The sequence below is a fragment of the Styela clava genome, chromosome 7 (genome assembly GCF_964204865.1).
Source record: "Styela clava chromosome 7, kaStyClav1.hap1.2, whole genome shotgun sequence".
Classification (NCBI taxonomy): Eukaryota; Metazoa; Chordata; class Ascidiacea; order Stolidobranchia; family Styelidae; genus Styela; species Styela clava.
In genome coordinates this window covers 23842407-23854912 of record NC_135256.1, presented here as the reverse complement: position 1 = coordinate 23854912, position 12506 = coordinate 23842407, and the positions used below count along the sequence as shown (strand labels likewise).

General features: G+C 36.5%; 1 protein-coding gene across 1 annotated transcript; it reads right to left on the bottom strand.

The window, feature by feature from the left end:
- Window positions 1-3642: 3642 nt before the first annotated feature.
- On the bottom strand, window positions 3643-12021 carry LOC120328385 (chondroitin sulfate synthase 1-like). Its single transcript, XM_039394852.2, has 8 exons — window positions 11754-12021; window positions 10772-10922; window positions 10231-10463; window positions 9447-9652; window positions 8400-8609; window positions 7596-7815; window positions 6503-7240; window positions 3643-6360 (listed from the first exon to the last, which is right to left on the bottom strand). The coding sequence occupies exons 1-8, from the start codon at window positions 11956-11958 to the stop codon at window positions 5726-5728; spliced, it is 2598 nt and encodes an 865-aa protein (XP_039250786.2). The 5' UTR covers window positions 11959-12021; the 3' UTR covers window positions 3643-5725.
- Between the last annotated feature and the right edge of the window lie 485 nt (window positions 12022-12506).

Below are 12506 nucleotides of genomic sequence, written 5' to 3'. Positions count from 1 at the left end.
GAAAATCATATGAAATACAATAGTTAGTGTGCAACAATTGCCTATTGCTTAGCTACTTAACATTTGGATTTCCCCGATCATCGATTTCCTCGTTTATTACATCAACCATAACGAATCAAAAATAAGTATACAATGACGTGAAATTGCAGTTTCTGCAGCCGCTCAGACATATGTTCAAGCAGGGTTGTAAACATTGTCTCGTGAAGCGCACTTTAGTTTTAAATATATACATATATATATACAGTATGCTAGAGCTTTGGCCAACCGCTAATGAATTAACCACAGACAAGACCAAATACATGATCTTTAGTACACCCACACAAAAGCTACCCATTATTAACGGTGATTCAATTCTACAGCCAAAAAGGTACTTGGAGCTATTTCTAAAATATACAGCCTAAATGGTGACCGTACATTTGAACCCACGTACATTTGAACCCATGCGTATATCCACGGGTTCACTCTATATGCGGGTGCTAAAACCCATGGGTTAGGGTTAGTATGGGTTTAACTATCTGTGAAACAAAAAAAAATCCATAGGTGCAATAGCATACAGGTGCAATTGTCATGGGTTCAAATGTACGTGGGTTCAAATGTAATGGAACCAGCCTAAATAAATCGTGCCAATTCCGGGAAAGTTGATTCTCCTTTTTCCCGCATTATTTTATTACAAATAACATAAGTTTTCACAAATTCTTTTGTTGGATTCTCACTTATGTAAATCAGATCAATAAAAATTAATAAACCGATTTAAATTTACTATGCTTATGTATATGATGAAAGTAAATATCATACGATAGTGCTCAGTTGAGTGTTCTTCTTTTTGTGCTAGACTTCTTTCTGCTCCTATTTTTTGTTATATGAATAATTGGCCCGCTGGAATTTACCAAATGATTCCTGTATATGTTAATCATAAATTTTTGACCTTTCTTGTATCTAACCATTTCGTGTCGTAACTCGTAGTACGGCCGAATGTTGGTCATTGACACGTAAATATCCTAAGCTGATCTGTGCGTCAGATCTATTTTGTAAGACTTATTTTTCAAACAATCAATTGGCGATCTATACCTTATTTCCTTTTAGTCACGCCCGAACTAGGGGCATGTACCTGTCATGGAGTGGGACTTCAATAAAACATTCCAGAGACTAGGGGAAGCGCTGTGCAATACTGTGGGAATTAGATGTGACTATACATTGAATGTTGATTTGTGAAGTCTGACTTCGAGTTTTGGCCGGCTAGAGTTTTGTCCAAAGTTTGTGACTAACTTGTACCGACGAACACAGTCTGTCGGTTACGCCAGCGTAAATGAAGATCCGTTGAAACATCTCTATTTGCCTTTATTTGTAGTTCTCCAAGATACACAGAATACAATCTTATAACTTTCATTCTGACTAGAACAACATATTATTTCAAACTGTGTTTAAATATCCTGAAAAAATGAATTTCAATTTTTTAATGACAGGACGAAACATGTTCATGAAAGCTTGAGGTTGTAAATTTTGATTCCTACGAATATCATTTAGGAATTTCCTGAAAAATTAACTTTGTTTTCATAATTTTAACTCCAATTGGGATAAATTCGGGGGGTTGGTGCTACAATACTTGAATAACAAGAATTGTAGAAGCTATAAATAAATATAAAAGCGAACTTAATACTGGCAAAACAGAACGGTTATCAGAGACTATCAAATCTAATAGTTGTTTGAATATATTCAAACAATATATATACACACGAGTATATATGTAATCAAAAGCTCCTCATGGAAGATTCGTGAAACTCGTAGAAGATCACTGCTTGGAATTTATTGCGAAATAAGCGGTTTCAACTTGATTTCAGCAACTGGTATTACTCCATATATATATATGATGCAGTTGTCGAAAGGCAGTCTACCACAGAAGGTGAATCCCGAATAAACATACCGACTACACTCAGAGCAATGAAGCTTTTTTTAAAAAACAAAACTGGTATTGTACGATATCCGATTACAAATGATCACTTTCGAATTCGTACATGTTGGTTCTCAATTCGCCGACTGGTGCATCTGCTAATTTTAGTGAAGGCCGAACGATCGAGTCGTATGAACCTTCTCCCTTCCCAATCTTGAATAGATATCCCAGGTTATTCTGGTTTATAGTATTGAAATTGGGACTAAGAACGTAACATTCATAATTTCGAATCGAAGCCAACCGGATCATCATCGAATCAACTTAACGGCTTGATTCTATTTAAAATAAATATTAATTCAGATAACACGAGCCAGTTGAACGACGCAGCGGCGTTGTCTCAACTTCGACCAGAAACGTTTCTTCGTTTATTTCCCCTGCGTTTACAGATTTTTTCAAATGATAACAATCACAGGGTTGTTCCATTTTATATGGCTAACAGTTTTAATGAACCCAATAATACCGCTCGATTGCGTTTAACTTCTAAAAATATCAAGAAGTTTTACAAATATGTCGATGTATAATGCTCCTTTAAATTATCTATAGCAGGGTGGTCCAAGGTTGCGAGGTTGAAGGGACACAAAAACTTTTGAGGAGGTCTTGCGGGCCGCAGTCAGAGAAAACCCCAAAGTAATCAAAACATAGCGAGTTTACTCACTTTAAATATGTTTAGGAATGAGAGTTTATCGTTCTCATCAGATTTTCAAGGAAACTATATAAAGCCTTTAGTTGTTTTAAAATTGCTTCCCGAGAAATATCGTGGTATTTTCGGTATGCTTTCTCGTGTTTGGTTTTGTAATGTCGCTAAAAATTATATTCTTTCGTGGCAGATATTACTTGAAAACACACCAGACACTCTGGTTTAACGTCGTAGTGGGTAAGGAAATGCGTTTCCTCTCAGTTCACTTCGGTCACATTTTTTCTGCACTCATTGTATGATGAGTTTATTACTTGCAAGCCTAGTGCTACCGTCAAAAAACAACCAAGTCCGTCCAAGTTGCGACCCCAACCCAGATAAAAAAAAAAAAGCTGGATCGCGCGGCGCAAAGTCAGCTCAGCGGTTTGTCGCTGCTGTCACATGACCAACGCTTGAAAATAGAGGAGTGTTTTGACTGGAATAAAGGTACAAAACGTCTCTTCAGGGCGGAGTTACTTGACGCCAGCTCATCTCATGGGCTTGGTCCTTTTGCCGATCACAGGAAGGCATTCCCATACCACCAACAAAACTCCCTTCTAGGGTTGGGACCAATGACAAAAGAAACGCGCTATGGGAGTATAGCATATATGATTGGTAAATGAATGTGATGTTACCGTATATTGCTAATTAGGCTTCCCGCTGCTTGTCAGCAGGGAACCTATTGTATTCCTGTGTTTTATTATTATTTATTTATTATTATTTTTTCAAATTGGTCCTACAAACTTGAAATTCACCTCAAATGTGCAGAAGTTCTCAGCTAGCAATAAAATGCAAATTTTTTTTTACGCGGGAAGCCTGTTAAAGCTGCACGCAGCTCTAGTTTGTAGATTGTCTCTGACTTGCAAGTTACCCGTTCACCCTTCAGCTTCAACGCCCACGTGAATGAAGGAAACTTTAGAAAACTCTGTTTGATTTTATTCTCAGATTTCCACGATACACAGAATATAAATTTTATAACATTTATCCCTACTAGCTTTGAATCGTTTACATCGTCTTCCCCTTGAAAGATAACGAGTCGTATTTATACGTCCATCATAAATCTTATTAAATACTGTAAACGTGAGCTCGTGATTCACGTTATAAACAGAAACTCCTATTATCTCAATAAGGGTAATTATGTACATCGTACGGATGGGAACTTAGATATAATTATTTCAATCAGTGCCAAAGGTCTTCAGAATATACATTTTAATTTGATAAGGAATGGATGGAACATGTTGTGGGTCATAAAACTGGCGTAATTTGATTCCTACGAAAGTCTTTGTTCGAATTTTGGGAAAAATTAACTTTGTTTTCATATTTTTAACATGAAATGGGGTACATTTGGGGGTTAGTTGCTATAGGAGTATTTAATATGGCACTACATCCATTTTAGACCTTCGCGCAAAGTTTCAACGTATTAATTTTATGTAGTAATAACGTATTTATTGCGTGTAAAATCACGAGAGCATTTGTCAGAGCTAAAAGGCTTTTAGCATCGTTTCGTTTTAGGTGGGAAGTAGTGGGGTCGATCTCCAGACAAGAACTGCTAGCGCTATAAACCCGTTCAGCGAATACATACGGTATTGAAGATAAAGCGTTGTGGCCATATTTTAGCCAACTCAAAAGTTAATTGTTGCAATAATTCAAAGCTGCTCGCGTACCACTCGAAAAGCTTCCGCGTACCACTAGTGGTTGAGAACCACTGCCATATAGGCATCGTCTTGACGCTAATATGTACAACAATGAAATTCCGTGATTTTAACAAACACCGATCCCGACATCGGGATTAGGTAAAGAACTATTCTCAGTTGGAATAATTTAAAAATAAATCAAAATTGTTCTGCTGATAAATACAAATATCTGCCAATGGTTTAGTAGCCTACGCTAAAATTGTTTGGACCACCCTGATCTATAGATCACTGCATCATTCCTAATTAAAGATATAGATCCTCGATGTTTCCCCCGCAATTGCTTTTTTTGAAATCAGAGAAACGGAAATCAAACAGTACCACCATTGCAAGAAATATTAGAATCTGAGCATTCTGAAAAAAATAAACTTAGAATTCTAAACAAGACACGCACTGCATTCCAGTGTATATCACCATATCCTTAATATTGAGACATGAAAGATGATACAACACTTCCACCAAAATGTCAATAAGAAGGCCTCAGACATATTAGCATAGTTATTGAAAAAATATAATTGTGAAGATTTCATTTTATTTATAGGAAACGAATCAAAAAACAACGATTAGGTTAAATAAATGAGTGGAACACAGAAGAATAATTTAATAGTTGATTGCCGGTAGTCGTAAGCTGGAATAGAATCTTCAAAATGAGCATTACTTCAGCGAGTTGCATAGTTTGTTTTCCCAAAACTTGCAGCAATATTAGAGATTACGAATTCCTAACGTCTACGAAACATGGTCAATGGTATCTAGTTTGTCAGTAATACAAAATACCTTTAAAACAAATATTAATGAAACAATTGAGACTGGTATTATGGACAATGTTGCAGCAAGACAAAAACAGGGCAACACAGAACGAAAATGTTATGTCAAGGATATTGTACTAACATGATTTCTATCCTAATATTGATTCAGGAATGAAATATCTAGGAAATCCTCCCTAATACTTCTCCAGCAATCCATATTCAAACTATGAGGTAACATAGTACCTGGGTTATTAAGGTGCAAATTACATAAATTGAGCTTCAAAAACAAATTAGTCATATATAACTGAAAAACATGATAAGATAAATACAGTGGTATAAATAAATATGGGGGGAAACAGTGATCAGGTTTATGATTCACAAAGACGGTATGTACCTAATGCATGAATTTTGTTTACTATGATTTGAAGAAAACTGAGAACTACACAAATTCACACAAATATAAAACCATGGTGAATCCGACCAAAATCCAACTCTGATGTACAAAAAATCAACGCCCACAACAACCCCAGATATTCGCACAAAAGTTTAATTAATATTCAGTGAAAATCCATTTCCAATTGCAACCCACCAGACACATGCAACCAGATGATAAGTGAGCAAAATGTTATCTTGGTGATTGAATAATCAGAGGTATAGGACAACAATATTATCTTGCGATATACGTTTTAAACCACATGTTTGCTAAACACTTTTGACTCGCAAAGTGACTAGCTTTGGTTCTTCGACAAGCCTTAGCTTGTTCACCGGAAATATCAGCATCACAATATTTATGGTGGAAGATATGAACCAAATCTTTTTGTCTCACTCGAAACACATCAATACCGGACTGAATCAATGAAACGTAAAGTCTAACGTCCTCTTCACCCCACCCTTCTATGGTCAAATCGAAGCCTCCTGTTGCTATAAAGTCTGATTTGTACATGCATGCTATTCCAAAACCAAAGTCTCTCCAGAAGCCACGATCTCTGTTCAAGGTCAGTGGGGTACGTTTAATAGATTCACGCATCAGTTGTCTTTCCCTAGAAGAACTTTCCTTCGGAACTGGACCCGCGCCAACATCATAAACCAAATCATGTCTTTCTTCAATATGTCTAGGTAGTTCATCATGAAAACAAAGTTTGTCAGGATCATATTGACTATATGGAACAGGATACCATGCATTTCGGCCTTGTCTTATATTCTGACGACATTGTGTCACGAGGTTTGGAGTTACAACCATATCAATATCCATGAAAAACAAAATATCGTTCTCTTCCCCAACCAAAGAACCAAGCTCTATACCTAAGAATAAAAAATTAAGGAAACGTAAACAATTACACTCAGTGCAGCCACAGAATATGGAATTTCATTAGTATGAAAACTTGAATATTACTCAAATGGGCAGGCTACTTAATAAATTCAAAAATGAAAAACTAATCCTAACCTGCTCCTCTTGAAAAAGATCTATCTCCAGTTGATGCAACATGATAGCGAAGTAAACTTGATCCATAAGTGTTCTGATAACTTCTAAGCAAATGGGCTGAAGCTCTATTCAATCCAAGGTCATCACCCTGTTCATCATTACCAAGAAGTACAATGGCAAGCTGCACATTACGAGTATCAACCACATTTGCATTAGCAGAGTCCTGTGCAGGCTTCAAAAAGTCTTTTTCATAGCTCTCCATAAACTGTTCAAGAGCACGATATCTGCCTTGAAGTGGAATCACGAATATGATGCGATGGTTTGCAGATGGAATTGTATCTGGAGGTATGAGAGCTGGTAGTTCTCTTGGGGCCTTGGGGAACTTGTTCCTACCACCACCAGGCACGTCTTCATTTTCTTCTCGGACACCGAGAAGATCACCAACTGCACGCCCTAGTAATCCGACTGAGGATTTTAGTGCAGTTTTCAAAAGTTTGGTATTGCCCAAAGGCAAATCTCCTTCACCAAAAAGTGTAACTCCATAAGACCATTGTGATGCAGTTCGACAGAATTTTATTGTTGAGCCTGCTGAAGATCGATGAACAGTAATGATTTTTACTCCTTCCAAAGATCCATATTGCATGTATGCATAATTCAGTTGAACATTCGGAGGAAATTGTGGGCAAGATTGTTTGAGCAATCCTCCTTCAATATCTGACAACAATGATGCAATAGCTTCTTTCTCAACTTTAGAATGACCTGTCATTACAAAATGTATACTATCAATACATTTTTAATTAGAACATTTGATCAATAGCTTTTCGGCAAGGTTTCCAAAAGTACAATATGAAAAGATAATTACATCTCTGTAAAGAGAAAATCGCTGCTGTCTGTGAAAAAAAAGAATGAGCATTCTCAAAATGAGCTGAAAGTTGATCATTTAGCAGATAGGTAGCCAGTAACTTCGGCTTCATTAAGAAAATGTAAAGTGTAAACTATCATGAATATGTGATGAATAATATAATATTTTAGAGTGACATTCGTTCTTTCCAAAATTTATGTATACACAATAATTACCAGCTGTATTGTTTGTGAAAAATCAATAAATACCAACCTCTAGCAGGGACAATTGGGTCAATGACATCATGTCTATAGTACCGGTCCCAATGAAACCAGGGTTTCTTGAATGATATTCTGTTGTATGAAGCACCAGTTGGGTACCAATAAGCACCTTCAGGCCATGGGTTTCCATCATTCTTCCATGAAAATTTATCCTCAGTCCCTAATAATATGGGCACCGTAGAATCCATGCTTTTCTCTTTTGTGGGTGAATCCTAGACAGAAATTCATTCATAATTACAGTTGGCTTTTGGCACGACAATGTAGTCTGCTATATATAAAGAAGTATTTCCACAACTAACAATTATATTATTTCAGATTTTTTTGAAATAATTAAATATTAGTTTGGTGCTATGTGATTCAATGTTAAAATGTTACAATATTCATAATACCTGGTGAAACTTTGAGATATCTTTGGATTTGTAAAAAAGAAAGATAATTACAGCAGATAATGATATTCATTACCCTAGTAATGAACTAAACATTGGATGTGCAATAGAACATGTTACTCTACTCTAATGACAAAATAGTCGCTATCATTTACCATATACATAATATAATTATGAATTACTCCAAAACTAGTATGATTATTCAGATTTACCCTATGGTTAGAATGAAAACTATATCGGTACCGGAGGCTAACCTGAGCAGTATAAGTAATTGTGAAAGGCTAATGTATTTCACTACCAACAGTTTATACTTTCGCAAGTGAAGTCAACACGACATTTGGTGCAATAAAGCAACAGTGAAATAACTGTATACCAATATATCACAAACGCCAGCAAGTCTATCAACCGACCTCATGCAACTCCAACATCTGTCTCATATGAGCAATTTCATTTCGTATTCTCGATGTTCTGTTTAAAATCTGGTGTAAATTTCTTCGAAGTATTTGATGATGTAATTTATTCACCAATTCTTCAGTTTTTACTGAATGATAAGTGATTGTTTTAGCAGTCCTTTTCGGAGTCAACTGATCCATAATAATGTTTATAACATCTCCAGTCTCCTGTTGATTATTCAAATGAAATCGGATTAAATTTATTATTTTATTAATCTTTAAAGGTTTAACCCTAAAGGAAACTAACTTTCAGTAAGCTTCTAATTATAACATACAACATATGCCAAGACAATATATTAACCATGTATGATCACATATGCTGCCTTTACTATCTCGTGAAACCATTGGTGACTATAGCACAGTGAGTGCTTCTTGTGAATAAAATATGAAACATACGCCCCTACTAATCATTCATTGCAGTTCGTCCCGAATCTTTCAAAATTACTTTGACACATCTGCAAAAATGCCTCAGGTGGAAAAACGCTGTTGTCGGGTGCATGTTTATCCCTAAATCTATCCTGTCTATTTAACTACTTGAAATATTGGGTACTCCCGAAGTATGTGAACCAAGATGGCGGATACTGGAAAGTAGTATGTATACCAGGTTAGGATCAGGACACAAAATCAGGTACAAAAACTACGGGAGTCACTTGGCGAGTCCCCAAACTCATTATAGAACTAAATAAGGAAAATTGGAATAAAATTATGACATAACCCTAACCTGGTACACATACTACGTTCCACTTCCAGTGTCCGCCATCTTGGTGCACATACTACGGGAGCGCCTAAAATTATGGCCTAACCCTAACCTGGTACACATACTACCTTTCGGTGTCCACCATCGTGGTTCACATACTTCGGAGTACCAACTATTGTATATAGGCTGATCATAATTGCATAATATTGATAGCCAAATATAATATAGGAGTATTAATATTAGCACCTTTCCATTGATATTGAATCCCTATCGGTAAAATAGCGATATCAGAAATCTTTATCACATACCTTGTCATACTGTTGGTAGAAAAGATCAACAGTTTCCCAAGCCACCGGTGTTATTGCTTTGGTATGTTTCCATACACATCGACCAATCTCAATGTCTTCATGAGGTGAATAAAGATGTTGAATGCAATGCTTCAAATGAGGTCGAAGTTGAATCAACAATCCCCGACTGAAGATCATTCCCAATCCACCCATAAGGTATTTCATTCCTGGAAACAGATGATTGCTTAAAATTCAAATATTCAAATCATACTGGAATTGACACTTTAATGGTGATGATGTCTCGAGATTTGATAAACAATTCAGAATAGCAACATGCTATATCAAGCATTCATTTATTGCATTCATTAGTACAGTTCAATGGAATGGGTACAATTGCTTGGCTTCACCAGGCACACCGGAAAACAAGCATTGGAGAATTTTTCGTGCACTTCATGTTTTACTTTTTACCAAGGCAATACTAATACTTCTTTCAGCAAATAGGCAAAAGTTTATTAAAACCCCCAACTTGTTATGCAGACTAATTTCTGATATTAGGACTTTGCTTAAACATTTACAATAGACACAGCATTGTGGATTCTTGACAATTCCCGATCAGGGGAATAGCCTATGTCTTCCATAATCTCCCCCACTTTAATGCTTCCATAACTGTAGCAAATGATCATGGCATTACATTGAAGAATAGCAGTGACTAGATTTGTTGATGATTTAATGCAAACAGTGTATTGAATTGAAGCCACTGCTCATGTACAATAACAGATACACTATGTATATATATAGCACATACCCTCCTCTATTCCATCGTCTTCATCCATACCGAATCCGGGATTGCCAAAAAATATTGGTAAACTACTATTTATCTTATTGAGAAGGTTTTGCATCCTAGGAAAATCTGTGTAACTGTCATCATCAGATCTTATAAACCAGTCAAAATCATTGATATGATAATCATACATGTGCCGAAGTAGCATGAAGCTTTTTTTCTGAGGAGGATATGCCGTGTCATCAACAGCTGGCAGCCTTGATTGTAAAAATGAACAAAACAGTTAGATCTAAGTTTTCATGTCAGTTGAGAAGCAAATTATAAAATTTACAAAAGTGTAATTTCATTAACAGGATAGCCTAACAATCAACAAGACATAAAAGCTTTTTGAATGTTGAGAATCAAATGAATAGGCAAACTAAAGAAAAGAGACTTAAACAAGAAAGCAATTCTCAAATATATGGATATGAAGGTCTAATGCGTCGAATTGTGTAAAGAGGCTGAATTTTGCATTTATTAAATTTGGCAATTCAACTTCTACACATATAAAAATGACGTTACTGACGTTACAACATTGATGTCTAGTCCAGGTGGAACTCTCAATAATGATGGATCAGCATCTGCGAAAACCTCCACTTTCCATCCACCTTTTTGCAACCATGTATCAATATTTCTTTGCACTCGAGTGGTCAAAAACTTGGATGCCGACATCATTCCTGGAAATAACAAAAAATTGCCAATTACTTAATAAGAAGCGCAGTAAAGCAGTAATACGGTAATATGGAATTCATTCATAAAATGAAAAATTCCCCATTATAATTCCATTTATAATTTTATAAAAAAGGGCTAGCTGTATTGTGGAAAAATAAGTTGGCATAATGCCAATAAGTACTTGATTCAAATCTCAAGGTATATTTCTATTTGAATAATGCTAGACTTTAGACCAGGGGTTGGCAAACGACTCCTGCTTTTGACAGTTGCAATTGCAGGGCGGAATCAAGTTAAATTATTGGATACTTAAGTGGTTTGCTATTCACAAGTACTGAAGTAGGGTCTCGTGTAGTTTCGTACCTAACGTACTTCCAGTGGGCGTAGCATAACAATTTTTTGATATGTCAATCCTAACCCCCATCTGACTACGCCATCCAAAAATTACGTCACTACGACATCACAATTACGTCATAGAGCTTGCCAAATATACGCACAATTGCCCGAAATGGCATTGGCGCCGACGATAAAGAATTGACTGACATTATCGTACTCTCTCCTATCGGAATCGTTGCGACGAGAAAACGAGAGAAATAACTGTTCGATTTCGGGTGCTCGTTTGCGCGTCTTGGATGGCAGTTCGTATAGTTTGAAGGACTCTATTACGTCACTGTGACGTCATGTTGACGTAATTTTTGAATGGTGTAGTCAGGTGGGGATTAGGATTGATACGTGAAAAAATTGTCATGCTACGCCCACTAGAAGTATGTTAGGTACGAAACTACATGAGACCCCTGAAGTACATGTAATGTTACAGTTTTGAAGAGTTATAACGTTACCCAAATAAATGTTGGACTTTGGTGGAATAGTGTTTCCATGCCGAACTTCTTCATCAATTGTTCCCGACTGAACCACTGGGTGTACAAAGAAACTTCGAGTGTTGCATCGTAATCCGAAGCCTTGCATAAGAATGTTACAGGCAAGCACACCAATGAAAAATCCACCAAGAACATAAACAAAACACTTCAATGTAAATCTCATCATTTCCCAGTATTCCTAACCTTGCTAATATTTAGCATGCCCAAACAGGTAACAGTAAACAACTAAAAATAAAAATTTCTTTTTAAAAACCATATTCACAGCATGGCATGGGTACGTATTTATTGATCAATCCTAAATCAGGAATCGAAATACGAAAGAGTGATTCAGTCAGTCAGTCGGTGTGGTGCATCGTGGTAAACGTTAGGAAAGTGCTCGCCACAGCATCTCTGATTGCCCTGCGTGGGTTCGCAGGTTTGAATTCCATGATGGGCTAGGTAGGCTATGTGCAAGAGGATTGCTGGACTCCTCCCAGTCTGAATTTCATTGCCCTTTCACACAAGAAATTGGGCCGCAATCATAGATCGCGGTGTGGAAACCTGGAAACCCAGGCGTGCAGTCAGTGACTACTGGAATAGGGTTTTGTTCGCTTACCAAATTTCATAATCAGTTTTTATGTAGTTTTTATCTATCATTTTATTGCATATTGCCTGTTAGCTGTTACTGTATATGGTACAACGTTTATAAAGTGTGTAAAATACTTGGTTAACCCG